Source organism: Ixodes scapularis, unplaced genomic scaffold, assembly GCF_016920785.2.
Source record: "Ixodes scapularis isolate PalLabHiFi unplaced genomic scaffold, ASM1692078v2 PGA_scaffold9__187_contigs__length_104089568, whole genome shotgun sequence".
Classification (NCBI taxonomy): Eukaryota; Metazoa; Arthropoda; class Arachnida; order Ixodida; family Ixodidae; genus Ixodes; species Ixodes scapularis.
The window spans coordinates 53342469-53360864 of record NW_024609884.1 but is presented as its reverse complement, the minus strand read 5'-3'; the positions used below and the strand labels follow the sequence as shown (position 1 = coordinate 53360864).

General features: G+C 44.9%; 1 protein-coding gene across 1 annotated transcript in view; it reads right to left on the bottom strand.

Annotated features, from left to right (window-relative positions):
* Positions 1-14838, bottom strand: part of LOC121045872 — an 81581-nt gene extending 66743 nt beyond the window's left edge. The window contains exons 1-6 of the mRNA XM_040499270.2: positions 14668-14838; positions 9377-9475; positions 8259-8357; positions 7204-7317; positions 3517-3618; positions 1775-1873 (exon numbers count right to left, since the gene is read on the bottom strand). Coding sequence (XP_040355204.1) covers positions 1775-1873; positions 3517-3618; positions 7204-7317; positions 8259-8357; positions 9377-9475; positions 14668-14838 — 684 coding nt within the window. The remainder of the gene's footprint in view (positions 1-1774; positions 1874-3516; positions 3619-7203; positions 7318-8258; positions 8358-9376; positions 9476-14667) is intronic.
* Positions 14839-18396: the final 3558 nt, after the last annotated feature.

Here is an 18396-nt window from a genome sequence, read left to right as displayed (position 1 = left end):
GCTGTTCGACGAGTGGACTTTGGACTTCTGCTTTTACGCGCCCGAAGAAAAAAGAACGAATAAACAGACGTGTACAGCCCAGCACACGTGTGTTCGGGCGCCGCAGCCGGCGCCGGAGAGCCTCAAAGCTTCGTGTCTGGGACTGACCCGCAGCGCGAAAGCGAGAGGGCCCCCAGTACTGTACGTCACTGGCAGCGCGGAACACAGGCTTGGGCCTAGAGGCTAGAATATAGCGCAGTTTAACATCGTTTACTAACGAATAAAAAAGCTGTAACCAAAGCCAATACACTTTACAGTGTTAATAAATGTAAATACTATCCGGTACGACCCAAATAACAAGTTATAACAAATAACAAAAAAAAAAAATGCACCCGTTTTTCATAAGAATGCACGGGAACACCGCAAAATATCGACTGGTTGCCGCCTGCTTCGATTTGCATCCCGGAGGTCGCATAGACACTAGCGCCAGTTAAACCTCTAGCGTACGTTATAATAACTCTATGCGTTTTCGAGCAAACGGCAGGAAGAACGGTGTCCCCCTTTTTTATATTTTTTTGTCAATTTACATATATGCAATTTTACCCGAATTTAATAGGCATTTAGGCCTATTATCAACAGTTTCAAACTCCTACTTTAAAGGATCGGAAATTATCCTAAAGATAGTAAAAAAAAAAAAAAAAAAAAAACGAGAACAAGAATAGTGACAAAAAAATCCTTGAGACTAGGGACAAAAATGGGACAACAGAACAGGGTACGTATTGTGTTGTCAGATTTTTTGTCCCTAGCCTCAAGGTCTTTGTTTTTTCACTATGATTGTTTAACAGCTCGCCTGCGGAGTAATTCTTATTTCAAGAAATGTGATCGTGGCGTTACGACACGTAGTTCAATGTGGATGTTTATTCACTTGCATGCAATAGTTTATCTACGGATTATCGAGCACAATATTTCATTAAAAGACGCAAATGTAAGGTTAATGCAATGACACGTTCCAATCTCAAAAACGTAACGGAAACGCGTTCCTTTAGAACCGCTGGAACTTGTAAAGGTGACTCGTTCCAAGATTGTTAAGGAACGGGGAAGGAGCTTTCGTTCCCGTTTTAGAGGAACGTGTACGACACTGATTTTTGTCGAACAAAATCTCTAACAACCCCCGCTGTAATAAAAAAAAAAAACTAAACAAAAACACAATAGGGGGCATGGGATACCCCAAATTTCAGAAAACGTGTGCGTGATCTGAATAGCTCGAAAAACGTCCCGGTACCCGTATCTGAAAGTGAAAAGATAAGATGCCGGGTTTCGGAAGAAAATACAGCCTCGCAGACTGTTCAGCGGGGTTGTGTTCCGACTCGATGAAAAATTAAGCTGTTTTCTTGCCACAAAGCCTTTTTTTTTTTTATACAAGGACAGTTATAATAAAGGTTTTTCAGTTTTCTCTACATTTTCATCGAACTAACTTCGGGTTTTACTTCTCGGAGTGTATCGGTATATAGTTATATACCGAAAACACGGAGCCTATTATACTTTTGACTAGAGGAATTCAGGTTCAGCCCACTGAATCCTTTGTCGAAGATTCAGGTTCGATGGAATGTGCCCATTCTGCATTAACTTAGGCGCGGTGGGAGCTTGGAGTTGGTCTGAACTTTCAATGAGTAAAACACAAAACAATTATGTTCATGGTAACTGTATCGCTCGGTGTATATGCCGACGGCCTAATGGGTCGATCAGCAAAGCTTACTTGCCATTATTTGAACACGTTGAAGCTACATTCGCTTACCTGATCTTCAGTTAGAAGGCGTACGCCTGCCTGGAGCAAGCGCTCCACCACTGCGGTCTGGCCCTCAGCGGCAGCACACATCAAAGGGGTTCTGCCTTCCTGAGAACAAATGATGTACAGAGTTATCTTGCAAGACAAGGGCTCTGATCGTTCCTTGAAAGCAATCAACCTATAAGTGATATTGTTATGTGTACCAGCGCACACCAGGCGTCATGTGCGGTGCGGTACGTATGAACCCTGTTTCTCCTATCGCTAAACTCTGTGTCAATATAAGTATGCATAAGTTTATGAACAGCTGGAGGTCGGCTTAACTTACTAAGCTTTATAGCAAATTGTCATTTTTCATGTCACTTTGTGCAAGCATTTTAGTCTTTGTGTGATTTAGATGTGTTCGTTTTCACTAGTAACAACCTAATAATCGCAAAGCTGCACATTTCTGTCAATTTTCAACTGTTTTTTGTACTTTTTTTTTAAGTTTTGGAGCTCTAGAAAGCACTCAGCTTGCACACACCTTTGACTAAGCCTGTTTACTAGTTGCTACAATATAAAAAGTGTTTCAGCAATGGATTTAAAAAACAATTACTACAAATAGAGTGGTTCAGGAAAAAAAATAAGAATCTCTTCCGGACACAAACTGCCACGTCAGGAATTGTAAAAAAAAAAAAACACTAATTAGCGAACTATATAACTAGAATTTACTAATTCTATTTTTAATTAGTAAAATTAAGCATGTGGTTTCAATGAAAAACTTGCTAAGAATAATCGAAAACCACGAAATCAACTCACCTTAGAAATATATAAAGCAGGGGCAGCATTCTAAGGCGTTCCGAAGAAACGCTAATTTCTGACGCTTTTATAGGTTTGGAATTCCTATCGGAGCGCATCTTTGCGCCAGCGGTCCTGCTCCCCACTGGTCGAGACGCGGAACACATGTGCGCTATATTTCCCTCCATCCGTCAAGGGTGACGAATCGGGGACTTCACTCCTCGGTCACAAGGGACCGGTACCGCTGGCGCAAAGATATGCGCTCCGATAAAAAGAACAAAAACCAAAAAAACCGAAAAAGCGTAAAAATCTTTTTTTTTTCTTTTTTTTTTTTTTGGGGGGGGGGGGGGGGGGGGGTGCCGTAAAACGCTGTTTTTGCGATATATAATTTTAAAAAGAGTTGCTTCAGTGGTTTTTGTGATGCTTAGCAAGATGCCCATTTGAGCCTTATAATTATTTTCATTATTATAAATATAATTAATAAATTTCTCTTAAATATCCAGCTAATTAGTCTGTTTTTGCAATCATTGACACCCGCCGTGGCTGGCAGTTTGTTCCCGTAAAAAGTTTATATTTTTTTCTCGATAACCCTAGCTTTAGGGATTTTTGAACGCCTTCGCCGAAACGCCCAGTACATGTGATATGCGTGCGGCACAAAATTCTCTCGAGAACGCTGAAAATGAAAAGGTCACGCTTCGCCGCGGTTTTAGCGTCGGCGGAGGAGATCTGGTGAAGCACACGACTGTTCGAAGGCGCACCACTGTAAACTTTTACTCCGTTGTCATAGGTTTCTGCCATGAATCTCGTATAGTGAGGATGTCGATATATGTGTCATAATGGCGATGAAGTCAGCACGAATTTCGGATCGTTAGATGCCATCGTGAAGGACACACACGGTCCCTCAAATAGACCGGACAAATAAATGGATGCTACGCGGCTCTTCTTATTTCTTTGAGAAAGATAGGACTTCGATTTGCCTTGCTGGTTTGCTCGACGTTTAGCGAAGAACGAGACAGGAGAAACGCAACACAGAAGTCCCAGCCGAGTTCCGCTGCAGCGTGGAGCATGTTTTTACCATTCTGAAATATGAAATGAAAGGTACACAAATCAACAGGGGCATTAAGAAGCACTCCAGTGTTTTTTTTTTTCTTTTTTTTTTCTTTGCAGAAGCTTGCTTTTGATGGGATATTGTATGTTGGGCTTTAGTCAATAAATGTAACCAGTTCTAGACGGCAATACGTCATATAGTAGACTCACAGCAATAGAAAATCACGGGCACTATTTTCTTTAGGGGGGAGAGGGGGGGGGGGGGGGGGGGAGGCCTTCTCGGGTCCCTACCACCCCCAAACAATGTGACCAGTGAAAATAGTTAATTGCGTAGAGATTCCGAACGTTAGTGTTATTGTTATTCTTAGACGCGTTGTGCATTATACTCTGACAAAATACGTCCAATAATTAGTTGTAGAAGACGTAATACAGCAATTATTGTTTGAAAACGACAAACGACGGCGCCCCCTGGTGTCTGCTCCAAGACACAGAAAAAGGGGCGCGTCAGGATGTTCGATTAAATCGTTAATATGAAATTCGGCCACACATGAATGTAATTTCGGGAGTTCTTTTTTTAGGATGCTTAGAGCCCGTTAGATTCAGTCATCACTATATATAAATCGACGATCTCAGAATCCACTTGAGCGACTCTTTAAAGCTGGCTTCCACACTTGCGACTGCTTACGACCGACTGCGTCGCAACCTCCTGTGTTCCCTTACGACGCGAGAACATAATAGGGAGTTTTCGTAGACCGTTTTCGCCATTCCGCAACGCCCTCCGCAACCCGCTACGATACCCGGAACTCTACAGTCAAGGCTATCGGCGCGCAGGCGCAGTAGCAACTTCTTCGTTGGGGAGGGCTTAGCGGGGGGCAAACGCGGTCTACGAAAACTCCCTAATGATGCCATCTATCGCGTAGCGGTGGTATACTTACGATTCCCGTATATTTTGTTTCGCGCATTATTCTTCCATTATTGGCTTTAAAAAATCTTTTTGACGATGTTGTAAAGGACCATTTTTCGGATAATGCTTGATGTCGCAAATACCGCAAAACCTGTGCCCTACTGAAATGCAGTTCCAGAGCCACCTCACAGATGGCCCCAGCGTGCCAGAGTGTTCTCGCGTCGTGCAAGAGGTCGCAAGAGGTTGTAGCATACTCAGTCGTAAGCAGTCGAAATTTTGCGAACCAGCGTTAAAGATATGCTCGGAAAAGATCGGGCATTTCGAGATGTGTATACGTTGCGCGACGACACAGTTTGCGAATTCTCGACTGCTGCTTTTTGCCTCCCCACACCGGTCGACTCCCCCTTCTTTTTTATTTCATACCTTTTTTTTTTTTTTTCGAAAGAAACTTTAAGATTTATATTCCGTTTCACGTTAAGCCTGATCGCAGCCAACGCTATACTATATACAAGTATAGGAGGGTGCCTATGAAGCTGCGCCAAAAGTTTATCGTCACGGCGTTCGTCGTCTTTGTGCGTTTTCTGTCACCGGCTAAAAGTCAATCACGCACATTTAATGCGGCGTGATCCGACGTTTGTTTTTTATTGGTTTAGTTGGTGACAGCAAGCGCACAAAGACGACGAACGCCGTGACGACTCACTTTTGGCATTGCTTGATTGGAACCCTCGTATATTGTAACGTTGGCTGCGGTTTGAACCTAATGTGAAGCGGAGCATGGCATACCGCAATGTGCCACGTGCATTCCGACGCACGCTTCACAATATATAAAAGAGCCCCCCCCCCCCTCGTTGTCGCCGATTGGAAGTGACGGTCCAAAAATCAGATTTTGGCCGAGCTGCCAGGGTGTTTCACGAAAGGTGGACAAATTTGATACTGCGAAAGCTACGCGTCGCGACAAGAAAAAGGATTGTGTCGTTTTGGTCCTGGGCCAGGGGCCTATTTAGCAAAATTATTAACGTCCGGAATAATAAGATTGTTAATTATTTTTTCGTAATTAACTTCTTTATTATTGTGTTTAAGGGCATAGTTTCGATTAAAAAATTGCTCAGCATCATCGAAAAATACTAAATCAAGAAATTGCAGAACGATAGAAGGCACGCGAAGCATTTTACGGCTTTCTGAAAAACCACACGAATTCGACGGGTTTTTAAGTTTCGGTTTGCAATCGGAGCGCATCTCCGCCCCGACGGCACCGTACCCCGGGGAGAAATAGTGCAACCAGCCTCTGCCGCGTTGCGCGAGGACAGCGCAGCAGAGGTTGGTTGCATTATTTCGCCACGGGGCGCTGTGCCGTCGGGGCCGAGATGCGCTCCGATTGCAAACCGAAACTTAAAAACCCGTCGAATTTGTGCGGTTTTTCAGAAAGCTATAAAATGCTGCGCGTGCCTTCTATCGTTCTGCAATTTGTTGATTTAGTGTTTTTCGGTGATGCTGAGCAATTTTGTAATTGGGTACATGCACTTAAACACAATATTGAAAAGTTAATTACGCAAAAATAATTAACAGTGTAATTATCATGGACTCGTGCACTTTAATAATTTTCCTAAATAAGCCTCTGGTCCAGGACCAAAATGACACAAGCCTTTTCTTGTTGCGACGCGTAGTTTTCGCAATATCGAATTTGTCCACTTTTCGTGGAACACCCTGTATATAGTCTGATGGAGGCTCATTGTTGTGCGGGTGTCGTGTAACTGGGATTTAGGTTACATGCCAAAGATTCCCATGACTGGCTTGCGCGAAACGAACTCGGATAAGATCACAGATGAGAGAGTCTGTAAGATGAAAGATTCTGTGCTCTTATGCAAATTTCACCCGGTTCAGTTTTGAAGAGAATTTCGGTTCTTCCGAAATAGCAATAGTGTGATGCTGCTAATTTTTTTTCTAGCAGTTATTTGGTGAATTTCAACACATCGATGACGCATCGTTGAGATCACTCGACAAATTTCATCGATGCAGTTTTGTACTTTTACGGGTTCTCTATTTTAAATAACGAAAGAGCGTGCGGCATTGCGTTAGCAGTAACTTGGTCTACAAAGTGGGAATTCTTTCTTAGAGTGAGAAAGAAAGAATTCTTCAAACAAGTCAACGAAAATTTAATAAAATCGAAAAGTGTTCTCGTGTTAGTGCTTCGGCTTAGGAAGCATCTAAGTTGAAACTATGCCACAGTTCGCTCGTAGCAAGTGCACCCCGGATGTCTAAATTAATCCTCAGTCCGTCGCTGGAGGCCAAACGTTTCTCGCTGGTTTAGGAAGTAAACCCCAAGAATTAGCTCGCATAATATTTTGTGACAAAAGGTGCTTCCTCTACGTTTTATTTTCAGAAATCACCACTTCGGAAAATTTTTGGTAGTGAGCGCGCGTGCGTATACAGCAAGAACTGGCACGGCCTCTCGATGAAAAGCCTGTCATTGTTGCGTGTAAGCTCGTAGAACACGACCATATTTTCGCTGCAAAATCATTATGCATTTTGTTTTCCGCTCATTTATGTAACTCTAAGTATCTTTCCAGAACATCTTGAACTAAGTAGCCTGCCGCTCTGAGAACAAAAGCTTGAGAGTAAATGTGAACGTTACGAGCGATGATCAGGCTGCAACGCGGACGAGAGAGAGAGAGAGAACCTTTGGATATAGCCGTTTCTTGACAAACCAAATTACCTTGTCGACTGCCGAGATGTTGATTCGGCCAGATTTCTCAAGACTGCTCCACAAATCATTGAACATGACGGCGTCCATCTTCCGTACCATCATGTGCATGGCACTCGTGCCATCCTGCAGTGATTTAATCGCGTCGGCAAACACATACACAAATTAGCAATCGTGTTCTGCACGGCCCAAGGCTAATCAGGTTTCATAATCTCACATACTCAATTTATACTCCGTGTCACTTTCGGCCGACCGCAGCTGACGCTATAGGGCCCGATGGTCAAGCAGCGACGAAATGAAGCGCCTTCGTGCGATCACCGACAAAACGAAGCACGCACAGCGAATGCAACGCGAGATCCTGCGCTTTTCTTCTGCGTCTTTGGTTTAGCCGGGGGTAGCGAACCCACAAAGAAAACAAGCGTCGGCTGCAGTCAAACATAAAGTGAAGCCGAGTTTAGCAATGCTGTGTGCAAACGTTTCTGCTGCGTCTGTGCCTTTCTGCGCGCGCCTAGTTAGCTTCTCGCCCGGTGGTCAGAGTGTGATTTGAGACGTGTGTGGACGGTGATTTTCGTAAACAGCAAAATCGTCAGTAGGTGTATAAGAATTCGTTTGGTGGGATACACTAAAACCTGGACTCCACGCAGAGGAAAAAAAAAAAAGAAAAGCGACGAATTTCACCCAGCGACGTTCGCGATCTGCGCGTGGCGTGGGATGACTTGCGCTGCGCGCAAAGCCCGGTGGCCGAAATTTGAGTCGGATGTTCGCCACGCCGCATATTCGCTCCGCGGAGTTGAGCTCTTGTAACGTGGGAGAATAGTACTTCTTGAGATCGTACTAGAATAGTTTCAGCGCGAAAGAGAAGCAGACCTAAGACAGACGACGCAGAGTATGACCCAAATCTTTTTGGGGGAGCCTATCAAGTCAACAGATGAAGGTTGTGACCGCGACTCTTGTAGGGAAGGAAACTGTCGTCCATCATTGTCCCCCATCGGGTTATTTCCTCCATGGCAGATGTCAGCAGAGATGTATGTACGGCTTAACAGTGGTGGGGAAACAAATATACCCACCTGGTTCACGAGGCACGAGTCGGCTCCTTGTTCAATCAGCTTGGAAGCAATGTCTCGGTGGCCTTGATTAATGGCCAGCATTAGAGGGGTGCTGCCATCCTTATCACGTGCAAATGTAATGGGAAATACGAGGTACGACATTAAATTGCTGTGGCATTTTTTGTTTGAAATAATTTATTTATTTTGTGCACTTTTGAAACATTATGTGATATCATATTTTTCTTCCGATGCACAGGACCCTACATTATAGTGTAATAAAGCAACGTAAAAAAGGAATGGGGTAATATTATAAAGGGAGCGGCCACATTGATCTCGCAAGAGTCGTGTTGCCCACCACGTAACTACTCTTGTTGCAGACATTATCTTGCAAAAGAATAAAACTCAGTTGCGTAATATTTAACTTCTAAAATGTGAAACGCAAAGCAATATGTCATTATCAGGAATTAATTTTATATGAGACCTGCCCAATGTCTTTTGACGTACGTCCAAAACAGCCGCACTAAACAAGGGACTATACACTCTAAAAAATGCCTGCTCGTCTACTTACCCGCAAAACATTCGTCTGTTTAGATCTCAAAATGAAGTCCCCGCAGTGGCATTACGCAATGCAAGCATGACGCTTTGCATTGCGTAGTGCCACAGCGCAGACTTCATTTTGAGGTCTAAACGGATGTTCCGCCTCATCATTCGCTCAGCTGATTTCGTTGGTCGCAGAGACGGCTCGTCGAGTGTTTTGCGGGTGAGTAGACTCGCAGGTATTTTTTCGAGTGTACTGATATTACTAATAAAACATTTTGTATAATAACCCCGAGCTCCCTAATTATGGTATACGGGTGCGAAATTATCAGTATTAGTAAATGATTTCAATTTTTATTACCTTGTCGTAAAACAATCCCGTTTCTTTTTTTTCTTTTTTTTTTCGTTTTTAGTAGGGAGATGACATGATGCATCATGTTTGGCGCGATGCATCACGCCAACCATGATGCATCGCGATTTTAGCGCGCCTCGAAGTAAGTCACTTTCCAGGAAAAAGCTTTTAATTCGTTCCCAGACTTCCAAAACTTTAAGCTCTGTAACAAACTCTACGACGTTTTGATGTCACATTTCATAATACTTACCCTAGCCGTTACATTCGGATCGTGACCCGCCTTAAGTAAAACGTCGACTGCTTCTCCGTGTCCACAGAACGCAGCAGCCAGCAATTGAGACCGTTTGTACTGAGAACAAACAGAAACGCAACGAAGGTTTTATTGCAGGTGTGTGGACATAATCAGCAAAGAAAAAAAAGAGAAGTTAGAGTGCAGCGAGCGCGTGGAAGTTTACCACGATGCAAATTAACCCGAGACAGGAGTAAAAATAAATTGTAAGATGAAAAATAGTAGAAGGGACAAAATAAAACAAAAATTTCCTTTGGTTGGTTTAGGAAAACTCCCCAAGGTGAAGACAATATACCCCATAAATAAATTTACTTTCACCTGAGGTCCAAGGAAACCCGCAGGTTGCAACTGGTATGCCGCTAAAAAACATCGGCGGCCTATAGGAGCCGCGAGTTGCGCGCCATCTCAGGTAGAATTTAGATGCCAATTAATTCTTGAATGAAAACAAAAATGTGTGTGTGTGTGTGGGGGGGGGGGGGGGGGGGGAGGAGTGCAGGCAGCGTCTTTGAGTGAAAATATTGATACCGTATTTACTCGAGTAATAGCCGCACTATTTATGAACAAGGCCCTTGCGTCTACTTTCCCCCAGAACACATATACAGCCAATCATCGCGTTGCGCATAAATAACATAGCCAGTGGCGTAGGCAGAGGGGTTTTGGGGGTCGAAACTCCTCCCGTATGTCAAAGCTACCCCCCCCCCGCCCCCGGGCCCGCTCGCTCCCCTGCAGACGCGGTCGGTTTTGCAGGAGGCAAGGAGAAACAGGGGTGCACGGACCATCTCGAACGGCTTACGGAAAAATTGTTTGCGGGGTATAAAAAGCTCAAATTAATCAAATATACAATATTGCTTAATTCATGTTTATTCGATGGGATGCGGAACTTGATCTCAGATATATAGAGAACGAATATTTCGAAACATTTATGGCCTGAAGGATGGCAATTTCAACGCAAAGTATAATAAGCTATCCTCACTGAAATACACAGTTCAATCAACCCAATGTGAACATGATAAAACGAACACACAGTGATAACATAAAACAATTTCAGTGATGTAAGGAATAATAAATGAATTGTAAAAAAAAAACAATCGCACTGTAAGCAACGGGTGGCGCTGCGCTAACGCACATCTTTTGTGATCAGAGTTACGTGCTTTCGACTAGAAATTACCGCGGATAAAAAGGTAACTCTGACTAGTTATATTAGAATGCAATTTACAGGTTCTCTTTATCATCTCATTTATGCCAAGCGCCTACACATTAAAATGAAGCCGCCTGCGTCCACGGAAAAAATATCCCGGACGTCCTCCGCTTGAACTTCAATGTCGCGGTGAACATTCAAAAACGCTATACTCGGTTTCAGCTTCGGTCCAGACGTAGCCGATGCTACAAGTGCGAGCTCCGGGCTTTCAGCGCCCCTGCCACGCACGCGCGCTCGTGCAGTGCAAGCACTGTTCAGGGCCACATGTTCACGCCTGTAGCATCGGCTGCGTCTGGAATTAAGCTCAAACGAAGTATAGACAGAGCAGTCGCTCACTCGAAGTGGACGCTCTCAGGTATGTTTTCAACCGTCGTAGTGAAGAGAACGAGCGCTCAGCTTCCGCCGTTGTTAAGGGCTGAGCCGCTAGGATCTTGAGGAGACGATGGACGTTCTGAAATAGGGCCTCCGGACAGAGCGCGACCGCCTGTATACCGCAGACGTGACGGGCGCTTAACGTTTCTCCCTCTTGCATTGGACGCCTAAAATTTCCCTATTTTTGGCGAAGTTTCCCTCACTTTGAGAAACTCGTCGCTCACGGATGCGATGAAGTTCGTCTTGCCTTCTGTTTTGTATGTCGAGGTGGCATCCGATGCAATTCCTTATTACTATTAGCTTAATCTCTTCGTTGCACGGAACATCAGAAACTTGAAGACACAAGCCTTCATATTCTCACTACGCACAGGCGCAAGGCTAGTCAAGTTCCTTTCCACGTTCGGCGTGCAGTCTCTTTGTGGTGCGTTATGTCTTTTCTCCGAGTGATGGAACGACGAGTTCGGGCTGATGACTTCTCATGACCCTGAGGATACGCTGCTGCTGTCTTTGGACCACGCTGCAAGATAAAACGGCCTAGAAAAGATAACGCTCTCTTTCCTTCGGCATCTGGTTCTGTAGCACGAATGTGTTAAACATTTAATAGATAATAGGTTCTGGTTTTGTGATTGTTCAGAATTACCTTCGCCCTAAAAATAAGCCCCTGGTGTTTGTGCGTGATCGGTTGCTCCAATTTTAATTGTAAAAAAATTTTGTTTGCTGTTTAATTTTTTTTTTTTTTTTGAAAGTATAGCTATCTTTGGTGTTTTGCCTGGCTTTTACGCGTTGGTAATGAAGTGCTACTTCGAAAAGCGGAGGGAGTTGTGTGTTCTGAGGAAGCTTTTAAAGTTGGTGGGCCGCAATTACGACGACAGTAGAACTGTGAGCCACCCCGCCCTTATCCCTGTAAATGAAGCCTGCTCCGTTTTGAAATATAACAATGCAGTTCGTTTTATCTTAACAGCGCCTCCCAATCTTTGCCTGAGCGTCCGTGTCGGCAAGCTGCACCCTCCGTCATTAAGGGGGGGGGGGGGGGGGGGATGCCGTTGAACCCCTCCCGAAATAAACTCCTGGCTACGCCACTGAACTTAGTGAATAACTAGAGCGAGAACACGATTCTCCACCCAAATGCAATCTTCACTGATGGTATCTTCGCGCGAAGGCGTTATCTCTGCCCTGTAAACCTCTGGAATCATGCTGTCGATTGCGGTGATTGGCAATCCGCGTGTTTCGCGGAAAAGCAAACCCTCAGGATTTTTTCATAGACAGCGCGGCTATTACTCGAGTAAATACGGTACATTTATTTCATTTTTTTTTTTTGCTTTTTTACTTCAGCTTTAGGATGATGATATTCAACAAGTTTTAGCTGGACCCTCTGTCTTTATTTATTTATTTATTTATTTATTCGCAGAAAGAAAGGCTGCAGGTTTTAACACTGATCATAATGCAGTTAATGCAAAGGTGCAACTGAGCTGGACAAGAATGACATTCACGCTAAAAGAAGCCCGTGCGTCTACTTCCCCGCACAACACTCGGAGAGCCAATCACCGCAACTTATGGAGGCAGCTCAGCGAATGAGAATGCCGAAACATATGTTTAGATTAAAAAACGCAGTCTGAGTTGTGACATTAAGCAATGCAAGCGTGGCGTTTTGCATTGCTTAATGTCACAACCCAGACTGCGTTTTTTGGCCTCAACATATATTTCGGCATCGTCATTCGCTGAGCTGCCTCCATAAGTTGCGGTGATTGGCTCTGCAAGTGTTGTGCGGGAACGTAGCCGCACGGGCTTTTTTTGGAGTGTTGATAATCTTTGGAGAAGGGGAACAATGGGGACAAAGGCGATTTGTGTTTGTCCGTTGTCTCCTTTGTTCCCCATCTCCAGGGGTTAATATTTTCAGACTTTAACTCGTTCGTAAACTGCAATTCACTCCCGTAAAACGTGTAAGAGAGAAATTTAAAGTACACATAGGCTCTCCTACGAGCAACTTTTTCAGGCACCAGTCACCTGACGCAATAGCAACACTACCGCTCACTATATGAGCGGCCTCGGTGGCTCCGAGGCCTGAGCGCCGGCCTGGGGATCCCCAGTTGGCGGGTTCGCATGCCAGCCGCCGAGCGCGCAATCTGACAGAGGCTGATTGGAGAGAAGGCGCCGCGAAACCGAGATTTCGGTTGCACGTCGCAAGATCCCCAGGTGGTCCAAAGTGATCCCCAGTTCTTCACTAGGACATGCCAGATGTCATTTGCTGGTATGGCACGTAAAACCCGCAAATTTGACTTTTGTCCCCGTGTGCTTAAAAAAAATTATAATATGTATTTCTAAAAGGCGAACTGCAGATCGCTCATCTGTGTTCATCTTTTCGTATTTTCGTTTTTATTGCTTCCTTTACAGCTACCAATATTTGGAGACGCGACTCTATAGTTTTAGTTTTCTTTAGCGCATCAGAAAATTTCGCACTATCATCTGATCATATGAACGGATTACTAGGTGTTTTTTTTTTTTTAAACTGGGGATATATTTAAAAAAACAAAAAGAGTAAACCGTCGGGGCAAATCATTTAAGCACAAACGAATGTACAGTTCTATGCTACCGCATAAAAATGCACTTAAATAAATTAGTAAGTCTCTTAACGTGCTTGTTTTAAATACGACCCGTTAATATTACAGTTGATAGCGGTCAAAGGAAAAAAAAGAAAAAGAACACTAACAAAATGGTTTGAGCTTTTTGGTGTGCTGCACCGTCCCCTTCAGTCTGCCGACTTGGAGTCCATTAAGATAATAAATAGCAATGTCAATGTCGTTAGCACTAAATCAATCCTGCACGCGTCTTGGGTACCTATTACCTTTATTTCTTGTGTGCGTTTTTCCCCTAAGATTTCCAACGGGGCGACTTAAACAACGTTTTGAGTTATATGCATTCCTCTCTTCTATAAGTACGTGCCTTAAATGCGAAAATTCGTCGGGTGGGTTATATTTCTCGTTCGATTCGTTTAAGAGAATATTAAAAACTTGCTCTCGCTCGCGTCTAAATCGCGATCGTAATACTCATATGCGGCCTTTTCAATGCAGTTTCGCCGCGCACTGTACAAATACATAGCGTACGTGAGGCTTATACAAAGGTGCGTCTTATATACGACCTTTTTTTCTGAAAACAGCCGTTTGTAGGACGGTGCCACTTCTAGGGGGTATTCACTGGCGGCCATAGCTGAGTGCGTACCCGCTCAGAGCGTGCTGACGCCGAGCTTCCACAGCGCTTTTGCAACATGAATTCCACACCAGAAAGATTGCCGGTCTTGGAAACCTATAAGTCTGAGCTCGTTCTGAGCATGCCCAGTGAAGAGTTCACTCAAGTATAGCTGTTTTCCCATGACGCCAATCCGTCATTTTGTTGTTAGATATCAGCGTGATGAAACTTATAAGCTTTTACCTACTACCAATTTGAGGGTGGTATGTGAATCGTCGGGGTGCTTGCCTTCTGCACACGCCAGACTGTTCATAACAACAAAATGATGGATGAAATTACGTCGGTGAAGACACCCTATACAAAGGCAGGAATTATAGATACTGAGACTACCGTAAATCGAATCGGAAACGATTTGTGTTACCACCAGGAAATGCTCATCCCCGTGGCAAGGGCTCAATGTGCGTACACCACGTCAGAAATGAAGGTTCGGGGTGCCCACCAATTCCTTGAGGTGCGCAGTCTTGCAGCGATCGGAGGTGGCCCCGAAGACCGTAGCCTGCAGCGCGTCCAATGTCTGACTGGCGCCAGAGTCCCAGTTGGAACACTCCTCGGCGTCCGTCTTCCAGCGGGACCGCTTTTTCGTGTGATCAAGCTGCTTCTTGCGAACCATGGCTCCGAAAATACGCAGACACCAAGGGCCACCTTTATACACCGTGGCAGACGTGGCATCACGCGAGGCACGCGGCTGCCGTCAGGGACGCAGCTGTTGCTGACCGAAGCGAACCCTACGATCGCGGTGCCCGACAGGAGTTGCGATTAATTCGATCAAGCATAAAGTGGGTGTGACGTTTCAATGTCGCGTGGTTTCATGGCACTGATTGCGGCGGTGTCGCCGACGAAAACGAAGAGAGGTTCAATCTTGCAATGTGAAAACCAGGCCAGCAGGCTTGACGCGGCTCGACCTTCTCACAATAAATCCAGAGGTGTGACGAGCACTCCATATCGAGCTCTCAGCGAAAATGGCCCGTCTCCCGTTGATTTTTCAGCATCGATTGTTGGAACACGATTTCGGCAGATATGGGGGCCTAAAACGCATTAACGCCCAGCTCGGGCGATATCCATTTGAGAGGATTACTACTAATTTACTATTGATGTATGGTGAAAGAGATTATAAACGAAACGAAAATTTTTAACTAGCCGACCCTAATCACTTTTAATTAGGGAGTCAGAAACCTATCAGGCCATATGCTCCATACACTGTGATTGTGTGCAATCACAGTGATTGTGTGCAATCACTGTGATTGTGTGCAATCACAGTGCCATCAAAGCCCTGGGCGCAAGTGCGCAGCTCGACAAGGCGCTTTGTTTGCTCAGCTCGAGTAAGAAGAGCACTTTAAAGCTACGCGCTCGTGGGCCGCGACTTCCAACACTGCACAGAACACTTGAGATCAAGTATTTCCTTATGCTCTGAGTGGTCGGACTCGAAGGGGCAGCTGTTTGAATGTTGAATATGTTTTTGTTGTTCCAAAGATCAAACAAGCGTATCCTCTTTCGCTTCGTTCGTTTTTGCTCCATTTTCTCCGGCCCCAAAATGTCAAAAATGTAATCGAGTCAAATCTTATTGTATGCACTGACCCAACCCAGCGCCACAGTTCGTTTGCATGATCTTCTTGTCTCGAAACCTCAAGCTCATCTACGCAGTCTGACGGAGAATTTATTTCGTTCAGGGTGCTTTGTTTTTTCTTTTTCAGATGATTGAACTTGGAGGCAGGTTTTTCTCTTCCTGGAATCGATGCAAAGTTCTGCTATACTACTCAGAGACGACGAGCTTGTGCTGTCAAGATCACAACTTCTGACAATTGAATCGCTATGTAATTTTTTTTTTCTGGATAAAATGAAGATTGATTGCGCATACGTAGGATAAACTCTAAAACATTGAGTAAAATCGGAAGCGTCTGGTGATCAAGACACAATGCTGGGACAGCGAATTCGCTACTTATTGGTGAATTTTTAATTCTTATTCTTACACGCTACTCGACTCGAGACTCCATTCGAACTCCACTCGAGGCCGGTTTTGCGTTTCATAGTTCAAACTCAGTGCGAAACTCGACTCGACTGAGGCAACACTCAACCATTTCCTCGAAAATTTTAATGTCGCGTCGGAGGTACGTCGAGACTTTCATCGAGACACGAGTATGTTTTTGGGTGTTATGGCGGCTGACATGTCATTCACCGAGTTAATTGGTTTTGTCCTCAGAACCGATGAACTCCTGCATGACATCGAAGATGGGAGCCTTCCAGTGCCACGGCGTGGTTTCAGGAACAGGCTGAACGCGATGGAGGTGTTCAACGGCCGCGAATTTCTGGCACGCTACTGCTTCACGAAAGCGACGGTAACGAGCCTCCTGAAGCTCCTGTCACTGGAGGAGTACGAGAACAGTCGCTGTCTGCAGATCCCTCCAGTGCCCCAGCTTTTGATCGCGTTGCAGTTCATGGCGTTGAGACATTCAGTTGTACGATTGCCCACAGTGTGTCGGGTCGTTGGGCAAGTGTGGCGGCTCATCGCCAGCACGTTTTTCCGCCGTCTTGGCAAGGTCCCGGGGAGCTCGGCGGACCTGAACCTTGTGAGTGAGACTTGTATAAACTCAGCTTATGCACTAAAAATTCTTGTTCGACACTGTATGAGCGAAACGTGCCAAAGAGGTGAATTCGCGTTTGTGCTGCTAAACACCCATTCATACTGCAGCATTTCACTACGATGGACTACCTGGCGGAGAAGTGACGGTCGTACTAAGGTCCCTTGATACACCATTGTTGTGAAAACGAAAAAGACATGTGCCACGAGCAAAAGCTCCGCCGCCATTCGCTTAAAAAAATTTAAAAAAATTGGGGAGTGTATATGTTTATAGAGCATAGAACTTAGTCTGCCTCAACGGGCGACTTGTCTCCCAGCTGTAGATGAGCAATTTAGCCAGTGCAATACAACCGCTAGCCTGGGGTCTTTAACGTGCAGCAGGCAGGAGTGATACACGACCGCACGCCGGTACGATGCTCATCCAGATCGAAACGGGCAGGGGTGTGGATCGAACCAAGGGTCCCTATGGTTCTGCAGCGCGAGCTTTCGCTCCACGTGCTCCGATCTAGTGTGCGCTAGCCCACTCGGCCATCAATCCCCCTTAAAAACAGCAACAACAACAACGTAGATCGTCCCAACAACTATGGCTAGACTTCCGTCCACTGCCACCCTCGGTGACTGCTCTGGAATGAAAGCGCGTGGTGGCGCTGCGAGCAATCGGCGTGCTAGAATTTGGCAGTTACCAAGCCACAAAAGAAATCTGAAGAAAATACGAGCGACATCAGCAAATTAGCACTTCGCAGATTAATTATTTACACCTCCTGGTCTTCGGAAGCCTTAGCCGCTCTCGCTAGTGGCACTAGCTCTCGCTTTGCTACCCTCTCGTTGTTCATTGCTTTGGCGCAAAGACGGAAAAGGAGGAGGATAAAGAACATGAGTATGCTTGTTATCGCCACTGCATGCACCTCACAGCCTAACAAAAGTAAATCTCTCCTTGCTAACAAGGCAGAGAAGTCAAAAATGCTTTCTTCATTAAGCTTGTTGAGACCGAAGAAGGTAAAGAGTGAGGAAGGTGGCAGCTATAACAGCACGCCCATCGCACGCAGCGCCCCCTGCAATTTCATCCAGACTTGTGCCCGCTACTTGAAAAATGTAGTGAATTACAATTACAAATTACCGAGACTCTAATGTAATAAATCACCGTTTCAAATTAATTTCGTTGAAAAGTAACGGATTACTTTACTCGTTACGTTACAAATTACTTTCACGTTACTTTTCCCGTAAACTCATCAAGAAAACAATAGAAACAATCTTGATGTTTTTTTTTTAAATTGTTCCGCAATACGAAGAGAGGAAACTGTCAACGTCCGGGTCCTGCCATCCCAGTCCGTCTTTGTCCCCGTCCCCCTCTGGCTTCTGGCGGCCGTTCGCGGTAGCACAAAGAGCTGACGGTTTTGTTGACCTCGGATAGATGGCGCAACTAAAACTCCGTACTATAAAGGTTTTGTCAATGATACCAGGTTCTTCAAGCATTTATATTTATGTTGCAACGACAAGATTTATAAAAAAAATACTTTTTATCGAGCAGGTATTTGTACAACTTGCTATCTTTTTAAAAGTCCCCCATTGTCGTCAGGCCACGTGGTACTCATG